The 26807-nt window shown below is 40.1% G+C and overlaps 5 protein-coding genes across 5 annotated transcripts in view; 1 reads left to right on the forward strand and 4 right to left on the reverse strand.

Annotated features, from left to right (window-relative positions):
* Positions 1 to 294: 294 nt before the first annotated feature.
* Positions 295 to 7116, reverse strand: copb2 (COPI coat complex subunit beta 2). The gene is made up of 22 exons (XM_088430128.1): positions 6983 to 7116; positions 6483 to 6620; positions 6320 to 6406; positions 6050 to 6176; positions 5823 to 5971; positions 5562 to 5708; positions 5315 to 5414; positions 5095 to 5237; positions 4504 to 4703; positions 4317 to 4427; positions 4160 to 4248; positions 3980 to 4086; positions 3739 to 3882; positions 3479 to 3609; positions 3145 to 3352; positions 2913 to 3023; positions 1696 to 1910; positions 1468 to 1606; positions 1238 to 1375; positions 1077 to 1154; positions 826 to 969; positions 295 to 720 (listed from the first exon to the last, which is right to left on the reverse strand). Exons 1-22 carry the CDS (start codon positions 6983 to 6985, stop codon positions 625 to 627), a joined length of 2805 nt encoding a protein of 934 aa, XP_088286254.1. The 5' UTR covers positions 6986 to 7116; the 3' UTR covers positions 295 to 624.
* Positions 7117 to 7751: 635 nt separating this feature from the next.
* rbp2b (retinol binding protein 2b, cellular) lies at positions 7752 to 8825 on the reverse strand. The gene is made up of 4 exons (XM_088429192.1): positions 8663 to 8825; positions 8404 to 8582; positions 7897 to 7998; positions 7752 to 7819 (listed from the first exon to the last, which is right to left on the reverse strand). Exons 1-4 carry the CDS (start codon positions 8733 to 8735, stop codon positions 7766 to 7768), a joined length of 408 nt encoding a protein of 135 aa, XP_088285318.1. The 5' UTR covers positions 8736 to 8825; the 3' UTR covers positions 7752 to 7765.
* A 618-nt stretch (positions 8826 to 9443) lies between these two features.
* Positions 9444 to 12521, reverse strand: rbp1.1 (retinol binding protein 1, cellular, tandem duplicate 1). The gene is made up of 4 exons (XM_088429194.1): positions 12275 to 12521; positions 11939 to 12117; positions 10920 to 11021; positions 9444 to 9866 (listed from the first exon to the last, which is right to left on the reverse strand). The coding sequence occupies exons 1-4, from the start codon at positions 12345 to 12347 to the stop codon at positions 9816 to 9818; spliced, it is 405 nt and encodes a 134-aa protein (XP_088285320.1). The 5' UTR covers positions 12348 to 12521; the 3' UTR covers positions 9444 to 9815.
* Positions 12522 to 12690: 169 nt separating this feature from the next.
* nmnat3 (nicotinamide nucleotide adenylyltransferase 3) lies at positions 12691 to 18273 on the reverse strand. Its single transcript, XM_088429191.1, has 6 exons — positions 18061 to 18273; positions 17389 to 17535; positions 17088 to 17271; positions 16521 to 16600; positions 14409 to 14608; positions 12691 to 13634 (listed from the first exon to the last, which is right to left on the reverse strand). The coding sequence occupies exons 1-6, from the start codon at positions 18206 to 18208 to the stop codon at positions 13419 to 13421; spliced, it is 975 nt and encodes a 324-aa protein (XP_088285317.1). The 5' UTR covers positions 18209 to 18273; the 3' UTR covers positions 12691 to 13418.
* A 2086-nt stretch (positions 18274 to 20359) lies between these two features.
* clstn2a (calsyntenin 2a) overlaps positions 20360 to 26807 on the forward strand; it is a 103963-nt gene continuing 97515 nt past the window's right edge. The window contains exon 1 of the mRNA XM_088429973.1: positions 20360 to 20449. Coding sequence (XP_088286099.1) covers positions 20377 to 20449 — 73 coding nt within the window. The 5' untranslated portion in view covers positions 20360 to 20376. The remainder of the gene's footprint in view (positions 20450 to 26807) is intronic.

Raw genomic sequence — 26807 nt, forward strand, 5'->3', positions numbered from 1 at the left:
ACTTAAATATGGATTGAACATTTGAGATTCTATTAACCCAGCAGCACAAGGAGTGGCTTGACATACCACCACAGGATACTTTTTTTTTTTTTTTAAACTAAGACAAGATACCTGAAATGCTGCCGGTAAAGGTTTTAAGGGCTGCCATACAGCATCACTTAGGAGACATTTCCATGTCAATTTTTTTGCGATAAAATTCATATAGTTCAAATGATACCTAAATTTACTAGTCCCTTCACTCGCTTCCCACCCGCAAATGCATCTGTGGCTTCATGGAATTAAATCGAAGGTGAATATGTACAGCAACCGCAGTTTATTGGACTGAATGAGCAGTGATTTGCATCACAGATGAGGCAATAATAAACATAACCTATATGTCAATATAACAAAGTGAAATTATCTCCAACAGTCAATGAAAGGTGTACAAAATGGAGTCTCGTATACTGGTAGACATTTAGTCCACTATTCCTCTGAGGATTAAACCATAACAGAGATCATGGTCATCTATTTGAATCTGCAGGTGGAGAATACAACAATTTGAAGTACAAAAAGGGAGAAGGGCTATTTGGTCTCTGTCCTTAAATAAGCTCCAGGTTGGTCGACAGCAGAATTGGTGGAATTGGTCTAGTCTTCTAGAAAGTCATCATCCAGGTTGACGTCACTGGTGTCGATATCATCCACCTCCAAATTGTCCAGATCAATTTCCAGCTCATCCAGGGCCTGTGCAGATAGCCATTATTTTTTGAACAGCTCCTCATTGAGACAACCAAACGCCAATACCCTCTAAAACTAAATAAATCAGAGCGTGTGAAAGAGAAACTCTACCTTATCTTTTTCTGACTGGGATAACATGGAGATTTCCTCCTGGGGCTCCGGAGGGACAATTTCAGGCTCTAAAGACGGTGTAAGTGTCGGCTCCACTGCAACTACAGGAACTGACACTAACGGAGACTCTTCACATTCCTCTGCCTGCAGAGGAAAAAAAATATGTACATTGAAAAACAGTATTACAATAAAATTGCTATTCAAACGCTTAATCAAAAGGGTCTTCAGTTGTTTGGATCATGCCAACAAACCTCGGAAGCAGAAAGCTGGAACATCCCTTTGGACTCATACCCTTGTGCCTCCTCGAGAATATTCCTGTCTTCATTTAGCTGAAGGTAAACATAAAAGTTGGTGAAAAGACGCCAACAAGTTTTAAATGTTGCCCTTTTATTGTATTATTGCATCAACTCACAGTGACCAGGGGATAGTCAGTGGCGGGCCTGGTGGCGCCTAAGCAACTCTCCCTCAAGTAATGCTCAGCAGCAAATGCTTCTTTCAGACCAGGAAATAGATTTTCATACTCTGTAGGATCTGCTAAGGATTCAGCAGCCTACGCCACAAAGATATGGTTGAAATAATTTGACGAAATATGAGGGAACATTTTTTAAGTGGTAATGGGGTCTAATCTCCCTCGGTGCTCACCTTCTGATTGATCTTGGCCAGATTTTCTCTCCAGAGTTTGACCACACGGGATACCTGGCTAGGCAGGTATGTGCGAGCCAGAAATGCAGCTTCGGGTAGGCGGTTGGTTCTGATCAAAAGCTCCAAGCATTGATCCAGTCTGCGAAGGATTGATGGGAGAAGGACAATTACATCGGTGACCTGAGCTGACCGCGACTTTGGGACCTACCTGTCAGAAGTTGTACTTACTTCCCCTGCAGGAAATAGGTCATAAAGGCCACGTTGTTCTTGCCATCCCTTTCGGCACCCTCAGCCAGCTTGCCCACCATCGGGGCGTTACCAGAGGCGGTGGCCAGCAGGAGCAGGCCGCCGTAATCTTGTGCATGATGCAGACATTCCTGGGCCAGCCCAAACTGACACTTGCTAATCGCCAGCTCGGCCAACTGCTTCCACTTCTGCTCTGACTATCAAAATGGATAAAAAGATGCGTGGAGGTCAATCTTGAATGTTTGCGTCAGGATAGAAAACATTCAAACTAACGCAGTGGAAAAAAAGGCTGGCCAATAAGTGCCACCTTGTGAGTATGATTTTTTTTGTACTGCCCTGCGAGAAAAACGTTCATTCACACCATTTAAGCTGTTTGCTCAATTGCTCTGCTTCCCTAAAAAAGCACTTGGCAGAAATGGTATTCTCGTAAGGAATTGTTATATATATATATATATATATATATATATATATATATATATATATATATATATGTAATAGAAATGTGGATAATAAACCGAAAGTAAGCCATTTCCTGGTGGCAATTGTTAAAAATTTGCTCTACATTTTGAAGTGGTGCCTTGAGATTTGAGTGATTGAGTTTCAGGTTTTTCAACACACGAGCCATCAAAGCAACCAACGATTTGATGAAAGTGAACGCAACTCGATTCACGTCACAAGTAGCTGGCAGAAAAAAAAAAAAAAAAAGAGACTTTAAGCAGTTAATGGTCACTCCCTTTTAAATCTACTGTCAAACTAATGATTAAATTAAGAGAATTACACATGTACTTGAAACAACCAGGTAGGTTTACTTTAAATAGGACTGTTTAGCTTCATGCTAATAAACAATGTGCAATGTTATAGAATGGCTAAATAGCATTGGGGTTGCTTTGTGTTACAATCCTGTACAGCGGAATACAAATGGTGGAACAACCCATTAAAACAGATAATACACACAAGCACATAAAGTCTTCTATCGCCTCTCCAACAAATGACACACCACTGTGACACTGAAAGTTTTGATTAGGTCCTTGACTATCAAAATATCATTATTGCACCACTACAATACTGAAAGAGCAGCATAAAGTTCAATGTTATTATTTCAAACAAAAAGTTATTGTTTTGTCGAAGTATTCCATAAGTTATGAACTTGCTTGCTGAACGCTGATCAAAGAAAACTAAAATAAAAGCACTGGTGTTACCTCTGCCTCTACAGCCAGTTGGTAGGCAATCTTCAACTCTCCTAGTTGTAAGGCCAGCTCAAACCTGTGTTCGGGGTCCGTGGACACAGCTAATGCCTGCTGCTTGAAACCCTGTGAGCCAATACGGAAAAATAAATACATAAAATAAAAATAAATAAACAACATGGTAATAAGCCAAAGATGTCATCATTAGTCAGCCTTACAACTGGGAATTAGCACTGTGCGTTCTGACCTGTTTTTCAAGGAAGTGTGCCACTCTGGTTCGTTGCTCTTTGGGAATTGTGGGTAGCACCTTGTCAGCCATCCCAAAATCCCTCCTCATGACGGCAGTTTGATATTCCAGAACAGAGACCAGCAGGGAGTAGCTGACGATGTTGAGCTCCTTGTCTCCCAGGTACAGGCGGTCATCTTTGGGTATGTAACCCAACAAATACATGGTTCTGCATGGAATGATGAGCATGTTAGGTGATAGGGCCTCGCTGTGTTCTCAACTAATGACAATTGTCATTTGTCTTGAAAATAATGTTTCAAGGTTGCTAAAGATGTTGCAATCATGAATATCTGACCTGTCCAGGTGAGCAATGGTGACAATCTCTCCTCCTACAAAGTAATTGAGTCTGTTCACAGAGCTGGTGTAGATGAAGCAGTCACCGACCCAGAGTCCGGTCTTCACGATCTCCTGGATCTCTCCCTGGACCTGAACCAAGAGAAAATCCATAAAAATACAAATGCAAGAAAAGTCTGTAACATTATGTGAAATTGGAGACATTTTGCGAGTCATTTTTTATGAGTTACACATGTTGACAAAAGTGAAAATCCTGCAAACCTCAAAAGCATCCTCAATTCCATCCTCCGTTACTCCTTCGTTGTTCTCTTGTGAGGCAGCTACTTTATCGGCCATGTAACGAAGAATGAAGAAAGACTCCTCTGTAGCGATGCAGACCAACTCACCAGAGTCAGACCAGAAGATCTGGAAAAGAAATGAAATGGAGTACTTGTGGTGCTAGCAAACCCGACAAATAAACAAAAACATGAAGTGATCTAAAACCGGATTCTCCAGGACTTACATGCTTTGGTTGGATCTCAATCCGGCGGATAAGCTCTGTGTTCTCCCAATCATAAAACGCCAGACCATTCACTGACCTCACACCAAGCAAGAAACCGCCATAGATACCTGCAGGGTAAAACAAACAAACACATTAACCTCTTGAACCTCAATTTCTGTTCTACAATAGCAATGTCATTACCCTCAGCTCCAAAGTCAGGCTTAAAAGATTTCTTTTCCTTGAAATTTTTGAATATCTTGACCACACTGTTGCTTTCCCGAATGGAATATCTTTTAAAACAAACATTGAAGGTTAGTGATTCAACCAGCACAACTATGGCATCCCAGCCAACACTTACTCAGACGAGTCATGAGCCCACACAAACTCCTGCGCCGAGCCAAAGCTCTTGTTCCTCAGAGCCATGGCGGTGTAAATGATGTACTCGCCATCGCCGCACACCACTACAAACCTACGAAGGAGGACTGAAAATAAGAGCAGGTTGCCCGAAGAGAGAGGCTGACGTCGCTGGTGCACGAGTGGCATACCTTCCATTGGGGTTATGCTGGATGGTTTGTGGGTAGATCTCGCAGCTGCCCATGTCTTTCACGGCCAGCGGGAGCCTCTCGCCGTCCTTGATCTCGGCGTCACCCATTGCCTTTAGATTGGCCTGCTGGATTTCACTGTGCTTGGCCCAAATAATCTTGCCACTGGTGTCCATTGACATAGCCGGCTCCTCGCGCCCCACCTGCAGAAGGATTGAACGGAACACAGAATGTTTTCCCTTTTCTGACAATTGAACTCATCTCTTTATTTGTTACGGTTTTGTGCTTCCCGTATCCTGCTACTCTTAATGCTGCTTGTCTTTGCTTTAGAAATGTAGAGCCACTGACAGCAATGAATGAGTAAAAAGTAGTCACAAAAACATCCCCTTTTATGTAGGGGTCAGGAAGAGACTAAATGGCATTTCATTGAATTCAATGGTGAATTGTGATTTGCTGAGAGTAAATGTTCACTATACTCATATATCCTATGTTTCTATAATCAATAAAAAGAAGATTCTACTTGTGAAAGAGGGACATAAATCCTTAATTACTGTAACAAAATAAGAATGACTCCAAATGCAGTCTTGTACTCACTTTGATAATGATACTGCCTTCATCATAGCCCAGCGCTACATTGTTGGAGCCCCTGAGCCCGCATACACACCATACTCGCTCCATGCCATAGTTGAGGGTGCTCTCCAGCCGGTATGTGCTCGAGTGCCAAATTCGTACCGTGCCTTTAGTGAGAGGAGATTACGTCATACAAGGCAAAAATCAGTCAAGAGAAGAATACAGATGATATATTTCAGCTCACCATCCTCTGACCCGGTGATTATTATCGGCAGCTCTGGGTGGAAGCTGACACACGACACGTTCTGGGCATGACCCTCCAAAGTTTGAACACAGGTCTTGTTCTGGAAAAGAGGTACACGAGTTACATCTTAAGCAAGAAGATGTATCAGAGTAAAGGGCGGATGTTATACGTATTACGAAGTGAACTATCTCTGGAAGCCACTTTTTAGTTTTGGGCTGACAAGACAAAAGAAACCCAGCTGATGTACCTGATAGTCCCAAATTTTGACCTGACGGTCATCAGCGCCTGATATCAGGTAGGGCTTGTCTCCTCCACTGTAGTAGTCGATGCAATTGACCCCCTTCTCGTGGCCTTCCAAAGTGAAGTTTGGAGATGACGAGCCCAGCTGCCAAACCTGAAACAAAAGCACACCACAAAATGAATTTAAACATGCACACTCTTGAGACAGCACCAGGTCTTCCTAATGAGATCATGGACGTGTAGCTAATGTTGTATACGTTTGACTTACCTTGATTGTCCTGTCAAGGGAGGCACTGGCAAACTGATTATTGTCCTTTGGGTTGATGACGATCTGCATGACATAGTGCGTGTGACCCTCAAACACCTGGCTGCAGGACCACTTCTTGTCCCAGTCCCACAGCTTGATCAACATATCATCTACACACAGATGAGTTTGACGTTTGAAAAATGCATGTTGCTGGAGAAATACATGTTGTACCATGGAAACGAGCATACCACTGCTGGTGAGAATGTAGGGCTGAGTTGGATGGACAGCAATGCAACGGATGTAGTCAGAGTGGGCCTCAAACATGTGAACACGCTCCAAGGTGTTGTAGTTGAACACACGGATCTGCATGTCATCCTAAAAAACAACAGCAACAAAATGAATTTGACAATTAAAATAACTTAAAATTTGCAAAAACATCAAAGATGGTGTTGCCATTTGTTTGCTTTTGGTTCTGATGTGTTTCTCAAGATGAAAAAAAAGACAAAAATGTCACTCACTGCTCCTGTGATGACCCAGTTCTTCCTGGCCACAAACTTGGATGCTCTGACAGGAAGGTCACACACTTCAAAAGTCTTCACTAGAGTCTGACAAAAAAAATCAATATGTTCCATTTAGTGTTAAGTTAACTGTGTTTGTCTAAGATGGGAATGCATGTTTTACCTGCGTTTCGTGGTTCCACACACAGACGCTGCCGTTGTAAAGACTGGCAAGCATCCATGGCTCGGTTGGATGAAGATCCACACTCTTCACACGGTCAGACCTGGCTGTCAACCTCCGCTTAATGTCAAGCCTCAGCGGCTGAAAAATTAGGGAGACAACCGTCGTTTCGGTGCAACCACTATAACGTGATCACGTTACAAAACATTTAGCGTTGGCGTTCGGTTATGGCAGCGACCCATGTCACTGATCCATTTAACACGCCAATAATATCGGACCGCAAATTACGACTTTTATATCTACTGGATTTTGGAATAAACTATTCAACATCCAAAGTTTCACATCTGACTATCTTCTGCACGGAAGCTAACTACCTAGCCGCTAATCTGCTACCTAAAATGCCCCGTTCTCTTATTTTCCACAAAAAAACATCAAACAAATCTTCACAGCAAAATCATAACTGAATAAATATAATTAGACATTCTAAATTAAGCCTTACTCACCATGTTTAATCACTGTTTATCAACGCAAGATCAGATAATTGTGTTGCGATATCCAAATGTTGCGATTTTAGTGAATGGCACTGGACACTGACGTGGAACTTCCGGGAAGAAAATTCTCGCGAGAGTTGGGAGCGAGAACGGTTGATGTGACGTGGCGGATAGCTGCGGTGACGAATATAAATATTTGCAAATAAAAACCGTAAAATGTTGTTCATGGTAATGGCTGCGCTATGTTGAAACAATTAATTCCAAAAATTAACATCAAAACTGTTCACTATTTGCTAAAACTGAAACGTCTTGTGAAGTGATTTGAGTTCATTGCCACTATACAGTGCCCATAGCACATTTTAGCTCGTAAGTCAAAGCAAAACACAGTCCGTACGGCGTCTCATTTAGAGACAGACAAACAAAAGACTAACAAACAGACGAGACATCACTGTACAGACAAATATAATCGCTATTTATAATACAGTAATTATTATTTGGGAAAAGTAGATTATTCTTTTGTAGGTTTAGTATTGAAAATCATACGACAAACTCAAGACCTTCTTGATTTATTGCACATTGACTGATTTCACAAATTCATATTTTAATAACTAACCCTATGTTAATAAAGATATTGTCATGTCAAAAGGTAAAAATTCCCCTGCTTTATAGGGGCAACAAGAGCTTTTATCTTGTATCTTCAATGCAAAGTAAAGGAAATGTCATTCAAATGCATATTTAAGAACCTAATTCGTGCCGAGCAACTCAAAAAGATAAACACAAGGAACTTGTAGTCTTTTATTCTTTTCTCCTAAACACTTGCAAACAAACTGCATCTTGGCACGTCAACTCCTGTGTGGAAAGAGGGATTTACTTGTCATGACATATGTACGTATAACAATCTTGAAGGGCCAAACTTCTACACCAACCAGGTACAGTTTGTCCCCTTCAATCCAGTGCTTCCAGGCACGATTGGTTTTCTCCCCTTTCTGGATGCAAACAAGCTTGTCTCCTTCCCAAGTCACCAAACTCTGCAGTCAATATAATTAGAATTGCATCATTTTCCTCATCAGACACATATGACAGATGAAGTCTCGCTGCTCATCAGTTGCTCTCATTTTTTTTTGGGGGGGGGGGGGGGGGGGGGGAGTAAATAAAAAAAAAAGTCTTCAGCCATGCCCCGAAAAACGGCATAGCTCAAGTCTGAAAAAAATCCCCACAAGCAAATAAGCAGTAAGTACATACAAAAGAATACTCACATCCAGCACTTAAATCATGATAGAAAACATTCAAAAGAGCTCTATAGTTTTCAACATTGGCCTGGGAGCCCTCAGGAACACCATGTGATCTGAGAATTTGTTATGTTCTCCAGGATTTTTGAAAGAAATTAGCCCGCAATTCCATTCCATGTCATTTTATGCTTGACGTGCACTCACCTTGACATTTCTGTTGTCGAGCCCTTTGGTGTACTCGCTAAACTCCACTCCTACAGTGAAGGCCAGCTCGTAATTCCGGAAGGTGCTCAGTGTTTTCATGTCAAACTTGTCTCCCTCTTGGACGACAACCTTGGTCTGAGCCAGACAGCAAGCGATTTTCCGAGTAGCAAAGTCAATATCTACGAGAAAAGGATAATCGGCGTATTTGTCTTGAATGACTTTGCGACCTGATGATCGGACAAAATATGAGACATCTTACCCAGCGCTTTCATGTAATCGTCAAATTTCTCATTGCTCTCCAGTATCCACTTGCCACTGAGGTCCACGGGCATGGTGGCAGCTGCTGACCCTGTTGTTGTGTTTGCTAGACTTTAATCAGGGAGGGAACGGGGTGATCGTTTGCGTTTATACGAGGGGGCCAAAGGGGGACAGGTGAACTTCACCACACTCTACTATTAATAAGTTACTTTTGGAGTTTGTAGGGATTTGCAAAGCCACACACACACTATTTCAACGCCACAAGGGCACTGCATAGGTAAGCAAGTGGAATGTACAGTATATAGAAGATGGCGCAACATCAAGGCAAGCGAAATCAGAGAATGTTTCTTGTTAAGAAGCTCATTTTAGACATTTTTATGTCTCAAACCAATTAATGCATGGGTGTCAAGTATACGGCCCACAGACCTACTCCGGCCCGTGAGATCATTTTGTCATGGTAAGAATAAAATGTGGATGATTTTTTTCAATAAATGAAAAACTTAAAATGTTTTCTTATTAATAATTAATGTTTTATGATTAAAAGTAATTTTGTGCTTGTACTACTTTGGACAGTATTAGAAAATTATGAATTTGAAGTTGTTTTGAAGTTATATAAATACAGTGCTATAAATTGTATAAATAGATCATCCTCCATGCGACCCCTGAATTAATGGCTGATCAAAATTATTTATCGATTAATTTGGCAATCCAGTTGATGAATCAAAATATGAACAGTTTGTCCTTTAAGGAAACATTTAACCACACAAGAAAGACAACAAGACTGTGTTGGATTTTATTTTATTGATTGATTCATTTTGCTATGAGTGACACAGTCCCAAAAGAATTGTGAGGGATAGGATTTATTTACATGCATTGTAACTGACATCCTTCCTCCAGACACTCGCATCCCTCAACTGTATCCCAATCCATCACCCGTCTGATAAGCTACACTTGACAGTGTCTATGCGTGGAATTAAGTAGCAGCCGCCCTGAGACATTTGGGGATGCCACGCTAGATGCAAGCTACGTCGCTTTTTTATTTATTTTTTTAGGCTTCGATGGAGCAAGGCAATCGCGGATGGAAGCTCCAGTCAACGTTTGATTGGGGGCTTGATATGATAACTGGGGGGAGATAACGTCTTGTTGGAGTCACTTTAGGACTTTTTGAAGACCTGCTTGGAGACCACTCCTCCAGCTCTGAGCTCCTGTGAATAATAATTAAAAAAAAATCAAGATCTACTGACATAAAAAAAAAACGAAAAATGTCACATCATTGCTTTTTCCTGCAACGTTGTTTCTCTCCACTAGAAGTCGTTGTTGCTTTCAAATCAAACGCTCTATCAATTCTCCCACGACTACCTGAAAACATCACTTTGTGCTGTGACAATTAATTCATGCAGCTGATTGCTTTTCGCCTCGGCTTTGTAGGCCGCAATAACACAGATGGAATTCTCATTATGCTGAGCTGGTGATAGTGCTCATTACTTCATGGACTTCTTTTTACATGCTAATGCTTTCATTACAGACCACAATGGGGCGTGAGATAAGATTTTAAAGGGGAGTCAATGAAATGCTTTTAACAAATTACAACGGCAAAGTCAAGAAAGGAATGTATTAATGTTACTGTGGACATCGCACAGTAAAATAGCGGTTAGTGTCTTTGCTTCTCAGGGTTAGGGTTAATTCAACACTAACTCATCCAATGAATAATTGTTTGTCTCAAAATCAACCGGAGATTGTCAACAAGTTTATGGAATGGAGATACTACAAGGTTGGCGTCTGATCTTGAATTTGAATATAATAAATATTTATACAAGGCGCAAGACTAGCCAAACTATGAAACAAATTGGTATAGTTTACAGTCCTAAAAATACACTATGTATCAATTCAACAGTGCAGCAAACTAGGCAGAACTACGGAAATGATTTTGTCAAAATATTTGAGCCTTAAAAGATTTAAGTGTGTTCAGCAAAATACATAATTTATATAGAAATGATTTGGAGTTCCACCAATTTTCTGCAATGTTTCACCACAAAAACTGGATTCCACGTAATACATTTTGAATTCACTTGCCACTGAATTCTTGAAAATGATCTTAATTTTCAAGTTTTCTGTCCAGCTCATCACAAGTGAAGTTTCTTGGAGTCGCACAAGAAAAAAACACGAGGCGAGCATATGCGGCGAGGACTTTAATGACTTGGACTAAAGTGTATAAAATGTGCGATTGATATTCATGTCAGGACGGGACGCGTCCTTACCAGATGAAGCTCGTCTCCTTCCACCCAGTGGGTCCAGCCTCTTCCTTCAATCTCGCCTTTCTGCACACACACTAGTTTATCTCCTTCCCAGGTGATGGTGGTCTGTGCATGCAGGGCAAGGTGACATTTATGACATTAGCATATCTGGACAGTAATCAAGCCTCACTGTGTAATCAATAAAACTGTCACTAACACATACATGTAAACATGCTGTCGGATAAAATCGGCTTCTAAAGGCTACATGTGACCTTCAGACTCAGCCTTTCAAAGAAAAAGCTTATAGCTTATCTGGAATCAGCCGATCGGGAAACAAAACCGCTATTTCTCTCACAAGGTATCAAGGATCACTACTGGATTACATCCAGTACAATGGGATTATTCAACTAATAAAACACCTTCTTAATTTATGACATCATTTGCACATTCATGTTTGTAGCTGTGTGACTACATTTGGAATGGATTTTTATCTGCCAGTGGCCAAGGCCTTCCTCCCTGCATAAAACACCAACACAAGCACTGACCTCCACTCCAAGGAAAAAAAAATTCAATATTTGTTTTATAAATGTGTCTTTTTTTTAATTGTATTTTGAATATATTTTTTTAATTCCATACAGCTGTCAATTGCTTCTAGCGTTTAAGGTGACTTCTTTCATTTTTGTCCAATCAGATTTCATCCTGGTTGTCTTATTATTTCAATGTAACCTTCCCAGAGCCTACAGAATCAGTAGCGTTGTACTAGTCCATTATAATTATACTAAATAAAAGGACTTTTTCTATGATTAAGCCAATTGAAAATTTTCAAGCTAGCCCACAACAACTTCAGCAGTTTTCTGTCCTTTGATTGGCTGGTCAGTTCAAACAAAGTTTGACTGGCAAATCAGGAAGTCAGTAAAGCAGGAAGTCTATTTTAAAGTAGCAGAGTACCATTTTAGCTGCAAATTTAAAACAAATAGTTTCACATTGGACACCACTGTTTGCAGGTTTATGAAAAGTAAGCCTGGTTAGATCCAAATCCTCACCATACACTTCCTGTCATCCACACCAGAGAGATCCTCTTCAAACTCTTTGCCCACATAGAAATCCATGTTGTAGTTTTTGAAGGTACTGAGGGTTTTGATGATAATGTGATCCCCGTCATGGATGATGTCCTTGTCCGGCTTCAGCAAGGTGGCGATTTTTCTGATGGCTACGTTAACATCTGTGACAGAAAAAAACGCATCCTTATTTTCTGGCGGCCAAATCATTGTCTTGGTGTGTTGATGTCATGATGTTGCAGGAGCTTTTCTTAGTTGGCATTACTTCTATGAATAATTAAAAATAATGAAAAAGCATGACTCGAAAGGATAGAAACTCACCAAGAGCCTTGAGGTACTCCTCAAAGTTGTCATTGGAAATCATTTTCCAGTATCCATTGAGATCCACAGGCATTTTGGTAGTTTCTGCAGGGGTTCCCTTAGTTGGGCTTGTGGAGGTCCGCGGCGGAAGGCGACTTGTGCTGGAGTGCAAATCCTGCTGTCGAAATCTGCCATTTGAGCCCAAACTCAAACCCTAATCCGATTACTTGCCAGGTTTTCATTTTTCTTCCCAGCCCACGTTCAAATCACGCAACATGGCAAGGCTGACCACGATTTATCCTCTGCTGGAACTGCGCAGGCCCATGATATACAATGCACCTGTGTGTGCTTTATTCCACAGTGTGCTTACAACGTCCATGAGGGATTAGGCTCAATGGACTTCCTTCAGGTCCACATATATAACGCCACGTGTTGGCCCTGAGCCCTGATTTATTCTTATAATGAGTGTCTTTTGGTAAAAATGGAAGGTACGACAAGTCGACACGCTTACATGCATGATCCCTGACAAACAGTAATATCATTTTTAGGTAAGAAAATGGCTGCCCCCTGAAATGAATACAAATTGCTAAATTCCTCTTTGAAAAACTCAATATTAATAATTATACACTACTTTGACTAATGGGATCGCATAGAACATCCATCCATCCATTTTTTAGGCATTCTGAGAGGAAACTGGGAGTACCCTGAGTAACCCTCACAGGGCCGGGGAGAACATGCAAACTCCACACAGGAAAGCCGGAGCTGGTATTGGACCTGGGACCTCTAAATTGCGAGGAGGACGTGCTAACCACCATGCATAGAACATATTACTGAAAAAGAAAACATTTTGAGGTGAACTATAAAAGATAAATATTAACCCACAAAGGAAACACCACAAGTCCATAAAGTGAAGGGGAGCAAATGCTGGTGAAGTTTTTTTTTTTTTTTTTGGCAAAACACATTTAAGTCCACATCAAGAATATTGTTGTTGTACAGAGACACCCCCCCCAACCCCATGCAGAATGAGCACTTGCTAGCGTCCTAGTGGGTTCAAGCACAGTGAGGCTAGATGCTTGAGTGTGTACCTCAGGAAGTATGTAAAGCTGGCGCATCCTCAGCACGCCGAACTAAATCTCGAGACACTTTCACAAAGCATTGATGTGTGTCAGTGGTCCAGACTCTCCAGGGCCTGCTGCGCTTGTTTGGCCAGAGGCCTCAGAGTCTTGCCCTCATTTCTCCTCTCGCTGTCCTCGGTGTACAGCTTGTGTCGCTCAATATATTCTATGACAGTGTCCGGGATCAGATATTTAACGCTCATCCCCCGTCTGAGAGCCCGCCGCACCTCTGTTGCGCTGGTCTCGTTCTTCATCCATTCTTTCACCTGGAACACATGTCAATGCAATAAATTGGGTAACCCAACAAACAATTTGTTCGGCTCCAACTGTGTCGCTACTTGGGCGGCTTTGAAGGTGGCGATTACAGTAAAATACAGTAAATAAACATGTTTACCCTGCCTGAAACATGGCACCCTGGATTTGCATATTCACAATTTTTTTAAAAAGTACCTCTATCTATTTTGGTTGAGGAAAATGTTAATCTCAATTTCTTCCAAGAAAACTGCGGCAGAGTAACAAAAAAAAACAACAACAATGCATTTCAGTGTGACAGAGTTTCACCTCATAAGCTAGCTTGGTCCTTATCCCCCAAAATAGTGGTAGTGACCTATATTACTACGTTTTGAAATCGATGACTAATTGTTTTTATTAATTGATTTCAAGAGCAATCAAAATAATCCTGATTACTATTTTTTCTCCAATAATTGTCCAGCCTAATTCAATAAAAGGAATTAAAAAGATTACAGTGTTCTCTTGCTTCATCTTTCGTCCCTTCAACTGCTTGGACAAGAATGGCGAGACAATCTGTCAGTCAGCTCACAGTCACTCCTACAAGACATGTAATTGGCTCCCGGCGCAACGTCACATTGCAAATTGTTCATGCAGTGCATGTCACGTGCACATTTGTGAGCCTAATTTCAAAACTTGCTAGCAGCACAAAAACTGCAATTTGATGCGCGGTGTGACTATTTAAATCTGCGATTTGTTACGTGCCACTCAAGTGCGCATATTTGCCACCACACCTTTCAAGAATCACCAACCTGGAAGATGTTGTGTCTGTGGCGCCAAAGGATGTCAGATAGGTGGACCGTCTGCTCGGGCTGCGACCCACCTCGACTGACACACACCAAGCCGAATCGGCCGACCACCTCCTCCATGTGCTCGTGCTGCCAAAGGCCAGGGATGGCGAACGTGTCCAGGAAATCAGCTCCGCACAAAAGTTTGAGCTGAGGAGGAAGGCCTGAAGGGGAAAAGAAGAACGGAAAGTAAGAAGGGAAGCAGTGTCCAAATTAATTGGGCCAGCAGCTTTCTGAGGTTATGCATTAGGCCAAAAGCGGGAAGGCTATAATTTGAAAAATCATCACAAAAGGCTTTGGGTGAAATTTCAAGATGAACACAAAATGTTCCCTGGCACATGAACTTATTTTGACCTTCTCTTAAACTATTGAATGCACATGCACAATGTTTCAGCGCTTTAAGTACAACACTTTGTTCTCTGAGTAAGAAACAGAAGGGCAAAATTCATGACACAAAAAGTTGGTATTGGCCTGGAGCGCAGGTCGCTATATATATCTATATCTATATATATATATCTATATATATATCTATCTATATCTATCTATCTATCTATCTATCTATCTATCTATCTATCTATCTATCTATCTATCTATCTATCTATCTATCTATCTATATATATATATATATATATATATATATATATATATATATATATATATATATATATATATAGGTATATATATATATATATATATATATATATATATATATATATATATATATATATATATATATATATATATATATATATATACACACATATATATATATATATATATATATATATATATATATATATATATATATATATATATAGATATAGATAGATAGATAGATAGATAGATAGATAGATAGATAGATAGATAGATAGATAGATAGATAGATAGATAGATAGATAGATAGATAGATAGATAGATAGATAGTCAGTCAAATTCAGTTACATTTGATTGCACCACACAGGCCTAGTAGTTGAACATTGCGCTAGGTAGCATGAGTGTGAGTGATCCCAATTGTGCAACAGTGCAAAGCAACGCGATCCGCAGCGCATTAAAATGATGCCTAATACTCTGAGGCCAGCTTATGCACGTGTTCAAACACAAATCCTTCACGCTAAGCTTGTAAAAAAGCAACATTAGCAAAAGAATAGATTTCACTGGCACTTTTAACGTTCAAACAATGTGCAACAAATCAGCATTATAGCTCCTGCTTTGGCCATTGGTTTCCAATCTGGAATCAGTTGACCTTAACCTATATATCCCCCCCAACACCACGACCATCAAAACAAGGGAAATTATTTTTTAAGGGGGAGGTTAAGTAAAATGTTATGTTCTAAGCAGCCCCACAAGTGTCACTGGTCTGAACATGGCATTCATTCATCCATCTATCTTTTATATATATATATATATATATATATATATATATATATATATATATATATATATATATATATATATATATATATATATATATATATCTTATATAGCCACTTATCCTCACAATGGTCGCAGGCTTGCTGGTGCCTATCTCAGTCGATTTTGGGCAGCCTGAACTGATTACTAGCCAATTGCAAGGCACACGGAGAAGAACAACCAGTCATGCACCCAATGACACCTACAGACAATTTAGTATGTCGAATACACCTGCCATGCATATTTTTGGAGTGTGGGAGGAAGTCGGAGTGCCCGGAAAGAACCCACGTGGGCTCGGGTGGAACATGCAAACTCCACATAGGAAGACCAGAGTCAGACCGGGTTTGAATTTGAGTCCCTGAACTGTGAAGCTGTTCCACCGAGCCGCCCAACATAACATTCATATTCTGTGAATTAGGTAGCAAAATCCAACCACTTTTATCCATCTCTGTAAATTACATCGTTTCGAAAATATTACATGACCAACCATAGAAAACAGTTGAGCTGTGATTGGATGTTGCCCAGAACAACTATGATGTCATTTTCAGGCAATAGCGAGTGACAAAATGACCACAGAAACGTGGTCAAATTGTGCATGCCAAAATTTGTCAAATCATTTTTAACTTGCCTTCACTCTTCAAGTTTTGTGGCCTTTAAATTACTTACTTTGTGACTGACTGCTGTTTCCACTGGAGTCTGCATGTATCCTCTGCTCATACTCACTTAGAATTCGACCATAATGATACCTGGCATGATAAAGTTGGGAGGTTATTTAACTTCATATGAAACATAAACCGAATTTTAAAAAACATTTTTTGGCCTGTTTGAGAACTGGTGTGTTAATGGAATGCTGACTGACATTTAAAGAGCTGGAACTTAATGAGTATATGTGACAAAGGGAATAATTGTGTAAATAAATCAACTGGTTCTGCGCTATTAATCTTCTATAAATAGTTCTATTCCAAGTGTTGGTCAGGGAAACGAGGTGTGGTGCTCAGCGCCTGGAAACAACGGGCCGCTTTATGTCATGATCAGCACCCACATTGCGCAAACAGGGATCACAAACAACAATGTGAAGGGGAGGTCCAACACTCATAAGGGGATTTGGGTGAAATCTTGAGAAAGTGCAACGAGTGGCCAAATGACTATTACAACATAACCGAACACTCTCATTCTCACAAAAGTGGGGCATAAGTAGTTAGCCTGTCCATTATTGACAACATGATACCTCACCTCATCGTGACCACTGTTTCAGTCCAGTCAGGTTGCTGGCTCTCCCATTCGTCGACTCTGACCCAGTTTGAGCTCTCAAGTGCTATCTTTGCCATGGCAATCCTGTGCTTGGCTGGCACCAGGCCTTGCTTGCCATAACTGTCGCTCACAGGAGACACAATGCCACCCACCACTTGGTACTGGCCTGGGGCGAGAGAATATCACTGCACAATTTTCTAGGTCAGGAAAGCTGAGATGTTAAAAATAGCTGTGCCTGTCTGTCTGCCTCACAGTATTTGCATACACACAGATGAGATCTAACCTGTACTGTGCATGTAGTCTCTGGCGAGCTCGAAGAGTCTCATGTGCTGGTTAGTGATAGGATTGAAGGACCCACATGCTAATAAGACTAGCGGCACACGCTGGGCGGGCATTTTGGTTAAAGTCCTTCTCAAGATGATAAAAGAACCTGAAAAGGAAAGGAAATAACATAAAACGCACTGTTAGGTGTCTACAAAAAGTGACAGGACAACATGACATGTTTGATGACAGCTTGCAGACATTTGTGGGATGGTATACTCAAGTTGCCATGCCAAACAACAATGCTTTTATGTCTATGATATCATGATGAACACATGGGGCTATTTCTGAAATCTTAGCCCTACAGAAATATTCAACTACACTATCCAGGGGCCACGTTGCCATTAGGCAATGGGGCCCCCAGATTTCTAGTGACCCCAAACAGTTCACTAAAACTCAGGTTTCTTTCGTCTTATGCAATGCTTACTCATTCATCCAGATTCTTAATTCTATTGTGATTGTTTGAAGAGCTTCCCCCGTCTCTTTTAATGTAACGGGGTATTCCATTTTATTAACCGGAGTGAAATGTTTGAAATAATTTCAAATGAGAATGCATAACTGCTTCTAAATAAGCACTTCTTCAGCAACAACATAGTTTAAGTTAGTGATTATACACCGAGATGGTGAAACGTACCTCGAAAGTAGTATTTGCTATCTAAAACGGTTTTGAAGTAAAGCGTCATCTTTATTTTGAGGACATGGAAGGAGCAACCATAATAAACACGTCTGTGGAGGCGTCCATCTTGTGAACGCGGTGTGACGTCATACGCAAACACTAGCATGAATTCATTTACATTCAACTTTAAAAATCAATTGAAACCTTTGAAAAACACATATAAGTGTATAAATAACAAAACTAGTGACACGAAACAACCGTTTTTTTCTTCTTTCATAAAAGTGTTACAATATTTTAGTTCCGTCAACATGACAAGAAACGGTGAGTAGTTCCGGGCAGAAAAAAAAGCAAAGGAAACGCCACAACGGTTTAAAAGTGCGACAGCGACATCTCGTGGACGGAGAATAATGTAGGGAGCTGTCCATGGTACATACAGAATTTGCGCATGTGAAATGCAGCAAAAATATTTTTTTGTCGGCGACGTTTAAAATGCACGATGTAAGACTTCGTCTTCTTTTTTTTAAATGAAGGAATTAATCATATTCAGTAACACTTTACTGCAGTCAGTGTCTTGAATTTTAATTAATAGAAAATGATATCATTCCCACCACCCTGAGCGGTGGCCGAAACTACGCGGCCAGCACCCAAAAATATTCGTTTGTCTTTGGAAATTTTCATGGTTTAAGTTAAGGGTTCGAGCTGGGAAAGGTTGAAAAAAAAAATAAAACGGGAAATGAGCACATGACAAAGATTAGAACTCCAAACAACATGCCACATAAAGTAAAACCTGTAACTAAATAATTAAATCCTACCTCTTATCTGCCTTTGAAATGATTACCGATATGAAGAGTATGCAAGTAAAGCAACACTTCATTATAATTCTCCCCTTGACTGCTTTAAATCAGCTAACTCCATTCAGGGAAACAATAACAAAGGAAAATGTGACAGTGTGTTTATGCAAGTGTGTGTTTGTGTTGTTCTTTTCCTCTAACACACTTGAGGGCTGCTTCTCTCACTAATCCCCAGAGCACGCACACCCACACCCGAGAGCAGAGGAAAAAGGAAGAATAATTGGAGAACATATGGCGTGAAAGCCCAAAGACTTTGACAGTCATGTGCCGCTCTGATTCTTTTTAGGAAGATGCAGCTGGAAGGTATCAACTAATCTCTCTCAGTTGGTTGTATTTCCTTTCCCCACTTCTGCCTTAATTCACACAAAGTGGATTTTTTTTTATTATTAAAAGAAAAATGTTACTGAAAATTGACTTTTAATTATGTGTATACATACGGTTTGATCTCTGGTGTGACTGCCTGCCTATTGTAAAATTACACTAGTTTACTATTTAGTTCATATTCCACAAGTGCCATCGTAATCAGAATGTATTTTGTAAACTGGTGGGGGTGCATAGAACATTTTTTAAAGAACATTCATGTCTTGACTTTACATTAAACATATAGTATATTAGAGCAAATGTCAAGTGGCTATGGAAGAGGAGCTAAACAATGACAGAACAAATATGACAAAAACGGTTACATTGAGGCGCAAAAAAGTTTCGGAAACATTAGTGCAGTCTTATGACCACGATTAACAGGCTTTGCTTTTACCGTGTAAAGTGTAATTGCACATCCACAGCCCCACCTGGGGCTGTTTTGCACTCTCATTGTCAAAGTCTGTGAACTATATTGTTGTCAACATTTTTTCTCTCTAATGGGATTTAGAAAAAAATTCTGTTGCACCTTTTTCCCCGTTTTCTTTAGGTGTAAAGGTTCAAGATATGTTGCTCCTGTGTTATTGTTCCGCATTACTGTTACAATCATTTAATTTTTTTTCACCATCAAGCGGTTCATTTGGTCAAGAACGGTTCTAACATGAATAAAGATTTTTTTTCAGGCACTTGGGGGAGAGAGGGGGATTGAAAAAAAACATGAGAAGCACGATTAGTAAATCGCACATACGGTATCAATTGTGCGAAGTTTGGGTGTTTGTTGTAGAGTAGGTTCTTCCATAACTATGCAGTAGAAGCTTAAAGTAGTTTCATCAAATTAAGTTTAAGACATTATTTTCGTATTATATTGTTAACTCGTGAATAGTTGGGATTTTTTTCCTGGCTTGAAAAAAACTGACATTACGTTATAGCGTTTTATTTCGAAACGCAGTTACAGGAAATACCATTTAAGGAAGACTATTGGTCACTTTCTCTCTCCGAGTCGGCAGTGAACGTCTCTCTGCACGCCCAGGATGAGAGCGAGCAGATCCGGCTAGTGCTGTAAAATCAGCACCGGCTCGGAGACGAGGAGAAGACGAGGAGGCATCAGATGCACCAACCGACGACCATGGCCAAAGTCACCGTGTCTCTTTTGCTTTTTTGGCTCGCCTGTGGCATCTGCTGTGCTCTCGGTGAAAAAGGTAGGATGTGCCAAAAATCATTTTGTAAACTCTCTTTTTTGAACGCTTCTCTAACTTTACGGAGCGACAACTTTAGCCCGTGCTTCCCTTGCCATTGCTGTTTTATGATTTATGTTGGAATATGATCTCATTTGATGCTCTTGTGTGTTTTGTCGCCCTTGGGAGTTGCTGTGTGTGTGTTTTTTGTTTTTTGTTTTTTACTGAGCCTGCGTCGTAATTAACGGGACAGGTGTTCAATTAGGATTTTAAAGTCGCCTTCCATGGCAACGACATCACCGTTCGGCGATTCTCCAACTTTTTGTTTTATTTTATTTTATTGCATCAGCACTTTGGCCAATAGATGAAATTGAGAACGAAGTTGTTTCACTAGCAAGTGTGAAATAATATTCAATGTAAGCGACTGTTACAAGTCAATGTGAAATGTAATGTTTTTTTCTTGCATAAATCTGGCAATAAATCGAATTAATTCATTTAATTCATCATTTAAAAACGAATTTGAAAAGGACTGAAATGATGAAATTGTGATTTTGCAAAAGTGGCAGAATGCTAGATGTCATTTACAAGACATCTTTACAATAGGCACAAACTACTTAGTTTTGGCATTTAAAGGTGACAGTCAACTCTTTTAGACATTTTTAGCAGTAAAAGATTAATAGGCCTATTGGCTATTTTACTTAAATGTCACATAAACAACAGGGGAGCCATGATTGGTCCTTATCGAGCCTTGAGCACTTGTGATGTCATTTTCAGTAGATGTTGGTTCTTGGACCACATCAAGGAAAATTTATTCTCCAGTGGGCTGGACTATTAAAATCATGGTCCGTAAGTTATAATTTGTGTCAAGTATGTGTATTTTTGCTATGCGCACCAGCCTTGTCCCAATTGCTCACAAATAACAGTTGTCAACTGTAAATATATTTAAAAATTATATATATACGATCTACATAAAGCTAAATAAAATAAAATAATTTCTGTTTTGGTCCTTTATATACCTCAATATAACAATTTATCCTTACATTGCATAAAATGGACATTCTTTGCACAATTTGTTCATAAAATACATATTTGTAAAGGGCACATGATGAGCAATAAATATATACAATGAAAGACGAATATCCAGTGAAAGGAAAATGCCCCAATCAAAAATTGTAGTTGCAGAACTTTTCAAGGAGTTCAGTGAAGTGCAAAGAAAATTAAATAGAATACAATCATGCTGTAACATCACATTTTGGACATTGGGTGGCACTCACATAATGACATGCATGACAGAAGTAGGTGAAATCTCATGAAGTCATGAGTCACGTCAAACACGGAAGCCTTGTGTGCTAACTGCTGTGCTGTGAAATAAAGTATATTTAAAAAGAAATACAAAATCGATTGTTTATAATACGACATGGATCATAGCCAAATGTCTGTTGATGGCGGAGTTGGTAATCCTTTCCCATGATAAAGGATTTTCCCATGCTAGCTGCTAATGCTAACTTGAATATGTAGCATTCCACCTTCTGTCACTGAAGAGATTGGCAAGCCATTTAACATAATCAAGACAGCTGGTCACTTCCGCTTGTAAGTTGGGCGTGTAGAAGTAAGATTTTTTTTTTTTTTTAAATGCATCACAATCCAGCCCACAGGCCGTATGTTTGACATCCATGATTTAGACTGATTCAAGATAATCAAGATTTCAATTTTGGGCCATATCTACCAGCGCTAATTTACCATATATATTTATATTTAAAAAAAAAAAAAACAACAAAACAAAACAAAAACAGTTGACTTTCAAGTGTCCCGAAATGGGTTGTTGACCAGTGATGCAAATAAAACAAGTGAGATCCCTTAGTCAAGGCATTCCATTCAGTCACATCCTCGCTTGTCAAATCTTTCTCTTCTCCTTTTGACACGCACACACATGAATACGCACACGCAGCGCTCACTGTCGTGCCCCTGAAAAGCAGGGACATTGTGTTAATTGGGTCTCTGGAGTAAGATTGTGGGGCTGTCTGCCTTTGCCAAGCCAAACACAATCATTATTTTCTTTGTTTATAAAAGGCCTCAATTTGGCTGGTAGCCAGAGGGATAACTAGCGCAGTTTAGCCTTTTTATTTTTGGGAGTCTAGCATACAGTCTTAAATGCTGGAGGGTGATCTACTTGGCACCACATATATAAAAATGTGTGAAAAAAAAGAAGACTTTTTAACCCTTTAAGTGCCAAAATAGCAAAATTGCATCAAGCAACATGTACACAGTATGGATTTATCTTTGAACATTAACAAAGTCCCCCGTGAAAAACCACAAAGTAGCATTGATGGTCACGCCAGGAGCCAAACATGTAACTTTTAGGATACTACCTCATGGAACTCCCACATGCTAGTAGGCAGGCATGAAGATAGTGGAGGAGAGCTGCATGGTAGCAGAGCGTTGTAAATCCTATCTGGATTTCTTTTGTAATAAATTAGTATTTCAAGTGTAAACTGATTGTTATCATGTTTGGTCAGCTACAGGCTTCACTTTAATTCGAATTTTGGGCATCGCTAATACGAGGATAACCGCGGCTCTCCATGAGACTACAGCCAAGGAGTGGAAACGGGAAGGGATAACAGTACAGTTACTGTATGAGGTTTAATCATTAAAATTTAAGTAAATATGTGTACTGCAGTAGTCCAAGGAGTGCCCGTGACATGTGAATTTACAGTTCACCTGTCTGTATAACATGAAGGGAAGGTTCAGCGCGTCTCCGCAATATAGTTTTTTGTTTTTTTTTAATGAAAAGAAAACTATTCAGGATTCACTAAGGGCATGCTAGGTAAGATGCAAAGTAGGATCACTGCAAATGCAACCTAGTGATGTTTGCTATCTAGTGGTGAACAGTGATAATGAATCCTAAATCTACTGAGGATTGTTGAACACCGATACCATGTATGGGTATCTGGTTGATACCTGACCTGATACAAGTATCGGCCGCTCTCTTGGAGAGCTTTTACCATCCCAAACTAGAAATTACATATTAGAAGAATGGAAAATTGTCATTTATGACATTTCAAGAAAAAATACATTATGGAGTAGATAGAGCTTTCTTAAAAAGGATCTGTCATGGTTTAGTTTTTTGTGTGTGGGGGGGGGGGGGTTGGGGTGGGTAGGGGGGTGTGAGTGGTATTGGTGACTACTCTGGAGTTGAGTACACAGTGATAGCAGTTTAAAAAAAAGTGGTACAGTCAACCCAGGTGTATTTACTGTTGAGCAAGCAAAGATTAGCATTTTTTCCTTTTTTTTTTTTTTCAATATTTATTAACAGTTTTTGTTTTGGGGTTTTGCAAGATCTCCCAAGGTCTAACTCCTTGTTCCATGTCAGAAATGTCTGCTGTTTATTACAATTTCACAGCGTGGTTGCATGTGGTCTATAAAAAGGCTTTTTTAATCCATTATAAATTTTTAAATGAATCGTCCGATCAATCGTTTTTCAGTGTTTTTTTTTTTTTTTTTCCCAAAATCTCCATGTTGGTCCGGCCCCTACCAGTTTCCCATCCCCAAAGATATTGGTTGTCAAATGCAATCCTTTTTCCCTTTTGAAGAGGAAGACATGAAGGCCGCATTGTTGTGCGTGCGTGGCGAACGAGCGCCGCCGCCGCCTCGGGCAGCTCAACGGAATAATGTTGACGCCAGACAAAGACTCGCATGCGGGCCCAATGAATGCAAACGGGAGGGGAAGAGAGGAAGAATAAAGGCAGGCAAAGCAATTGCAAGCAGCTGAGATTTATGGACATCTTTTCAAGAGCGGCGTGAAGCTGCTTTATCCCCGGCGCAACATCAATCCCGCCGCTGACATGGAACGGAGACGCATAACTCAGGTGCTTCTCTTCGGCGTTGGTCGGAGCGGACCTGCTGGGAGTCGCGCTGCCCTACCTTCATAGGGTTTGCTTTTTTTTTTTTTTCTCCCATCTGAACAGTCATTGACTCCCGAATGCCTTCGTCTCACTTTGTTGCTTCGACATTCCTCTTCACCGAGCTGATGCCATTCCGAGGGCAAAACTGTCATGGAGAAAGAAAGCCTTTCGTCATCCTCGTTCCTCCCCGGCCGCCGGCCCGCTTTCAATGCCCCCCCCCCTGTGATTTTCACACCTGTCGCTCACAAGCGCCTTGCTTCCACGGCCGCGGGTTCCATTTCAATCTTTTACCGGCTTAATTGAGACGTTGAAATGACAAGGCGCCAACTTTTGCAGAGCACAGCTGTACCGTTCTCGCTCTCATCGTCCACTCATTGTTTCCAGTAACAGTCAAAAGTTTGGAAACACACTCAACACGTCAAAGTGGAAGATAACCCGAACATTTTCTGTAAAAAAAAAATATCTATGCACCCTCACTAGAAAATTGACACTCTGATTACATAATCCCCCAAATCTAAAACATACTTTTTTTTTTCTCCCAAACAAATAAAGGACAAAAGTCTAGGTGTGTTCAATGAACTATAACTTATTTCTTTATTTTTGGACACAAATTGATGAAGATTGATCTTTTCAATAAAAGAAGCAAGCAGACTGAACCACCGTTTGATTCCATCCTTGTTCACGCACAGGGATATTACTGCAACGGAGAGGAACGTGTAAAGGTTACATTGTCTCCAGCTGATTTAATTAACACTGGCAAGGTATAAACTTGGTGTGCAACTTTGGGTATTTATGTAAAAGCAAAGTCAAGCTGCCTCGCAAAGAAAAGGAAAAAACGCTTCGAGCACATTCAATGTTACACTGGCGGAACGTTCAATGACAACTTACAATGTGGGAAATCTGAGACACACTTAATCCGCAACTAATGCATAATTTAGGGATACGAACACAAGAAAATATGAAGAGTTTACAAAGATGAGATTCATTCTGTTTTGCTATAGTTTTTTCATTGTCACCAAACTGTCGGTGCGTCTTATGCACGCTAACATAGAAAATATCAGAATTTGACCCTGAAGTTAAGGGTGCATTTTATTCACAGGTGTGTCCTATATTTGGGCAATTACGGTAAGATATAAATGGAAGTTTAAGCAACGTAAACCACCTGTTTTGATTCCTCTCAGGGAGCGGCCATTTTATCACTTACCAATGTAACAACCAATCAGTACTAGCCTATTTTCTGACTTTGGTCATGTGATGTTTGGGAGCTTCACTTGACAGCATACAGTATGTCAAAACATCTTACCTCTTGATAATGTGAAGCTGGTAGTTCATACATTTTTTGTAACTTAGATTAACTTATTGCTTGTGTGTTAAAAATGCCTGGGAAGATGAACTTAATTAGTTAAAATAACTACATCTTTCATTTCATATTCAATAATAGTCACAATACTGAGGAACTTTTTTTTTCCCTAAATATTTCAGTCCTAACCTACGTACAAATAGAAAAGTAAGCCCAACTTTAGGAACACAATTTGTCATTCGCTTGTCTGTTATTAAATATGAATAATCAGGCACATTGTCTAGGTTTTGTATGAGATAAAATCTGAGCTTCTAAATGATTTTGATTCATGCCAAAACAAATATTAACCTAAGTGCATGGCAAGACTGCATGGTCTGAATTGTGTTTACACACTTGCATTCATAAGCGTGTGCAGGACTGTCAAATGGGTGCAAATGAGAGCGGGTATGCAAATCCACCTCCTAATTAGGATGTTAATTACCCAGCAAGGCTAATTAGAATATGTCTGACGAGGCATAAAGTAGAGGAATGAAATGTAGGGGTCACAACAGCATAATGCTCTTGTTTGTTTGCTTCTGAGAGAAAGCTTTTTTTTCAGTTGGAGTCTTGCTGCTGCTTGTGCCACAGTGCCCCCAGCTGAGCCAATGAGCCGTAATTGCAGGACTGACTTGATAAAGAGCAAATTTAGGCTTTGTTAAAATCAAACGCCAGAGTTCTCTGTTAATCTGTGTTGTCTTGGGCAGATGTTTTTCCGTGCAGTCGTACCTGCATGCTGTTTCCGTACCTGCTTAATCTCTTGACAATATCAAGACTGCATTGAGTCGGATTTGCCTCGTACACGATAAAAATAATATAAATAATTTGTGGCCATGTGTCGAGATCCAAGAATATTTCATTCTCGTGGAAAAGCCATTCCTGGCCACCATGTAGCTCCGCCTCTTGATAATACACTCAGGGATACACACCTCGAGTAGGGTTGTTGAATACGAAGTGTGATTGGTATCTTGGAATTTTGAGCATCACCAAAAGTTCCTTTTGTTTTCTTTTGAAGCCTTGAGGCTTTATGTACTCGTAGTACTTGGGCAAAATTTTCATTTTTCAGAATTACACTTCGCTCTCTTCAATGTTATCTGGCCATTTGTAATAGGCGTAAGAATTTTGAATTGCTGAAATAATCGCT

This window comes from Hippichthys cyanospilos, chromosome 12 (assembly GCF_059441005.1).
Source record: "Hippichthys cyanospilos isolate Australia breed blue-spotted pipefish chromosome 12, RoL_Hcya_1.0, whole genome shotgun sequence".
NCBI lineage: Eukaryota > Metazoa > Chordata > Actinopteri > Syngnathiformes > Syngnathidae > Hippichthys > Hippichthys cyanospilos.

Excerpts from the sequence above, each read along its gene's own strand:
- rbp2b (XM_088429192.1), bottom strand. The coding sequence starts at position 8,735 with ATGCCCGTGGACCTCAGTGGCAAGTGGATACTGGAGAGCAATGAGAAA. Across the intron at positions 7,999-8,403 it reads TCGACAACAGAAATGTCAAG|AGTTTGGTGACTTGGGAAGG; the intron begins GTGAGTGCACGT and ends TATTGACTGCAG. Across the intron at positions 7,820-7,896 it reads AAGGGGACAAACTGTACCTG|GAGTTGACGTGCCAAGATGC; the intron begins GTTGGTGTAGAA and ends CTTTCCACACAG.
- nmnat3 (XM_088429191.1), bottom strand. The coding sequence starts at position 18,208 with ATGCTAGTGTTTGCGTATGACGTCACACCGCGTTCACAAGATGGACGC. Across the intron at positions 17,536-18,060 it reads TAGCAAATACTACTTTCGAG|GTTCTTTTATCATCTTGAGA; the intron begins GTACGTTTCACC and ends TTTCCTTTTCAG. Across the intron at positions 13,635-14,408 it reads ACAGACACAACATCTTCCAG|GTGAAAGAATGGATGAAGAA; the intron begins GTTGGTGATTCT and ends CATGTGTTCCAG.
- rbp1.1 (XM_088429194.1), bottom strand. The coding sequence starts at position 12,347 with ATGCCTGTGGATCTCAATGGATACTGGAAAATGATTTCCAATGACAAC. Across the intron at positions 12,118-12,274 it reads GGAGTACCTCAAGGCTCTTG|ATGTTAACGTAGCCATCAGA; the intron begins GTGAGTTTCTAT and ends TTTCTGTCACAG. Across the intron at positions 9,867-10,919 it reads AAGGAGACGAGCTTCATCTG|GAGCTCAGAGCTGGAGGAGT; the intron begins GTAAGGACGCGT and ends TATTATTCACAG.
- copb2 (XM_088430128.1), bottom strand. Across the intron at positions 3,883-3,979 it reads TTGAGATCCAACCAAAGCAT|ATCTTCTGGTCTGACTCTGG; the intron begins GTAAGTCCTGGA and ends TTTCTTTTCCAG. Across the intron at positions 1,607-1,695 it reads ACCTATTTCCTGCAGGGGAA|ACTGGATCAATGCTTGGAGC; the intron begins GTAAGTACAACT and ends AATCCTTCGCAG.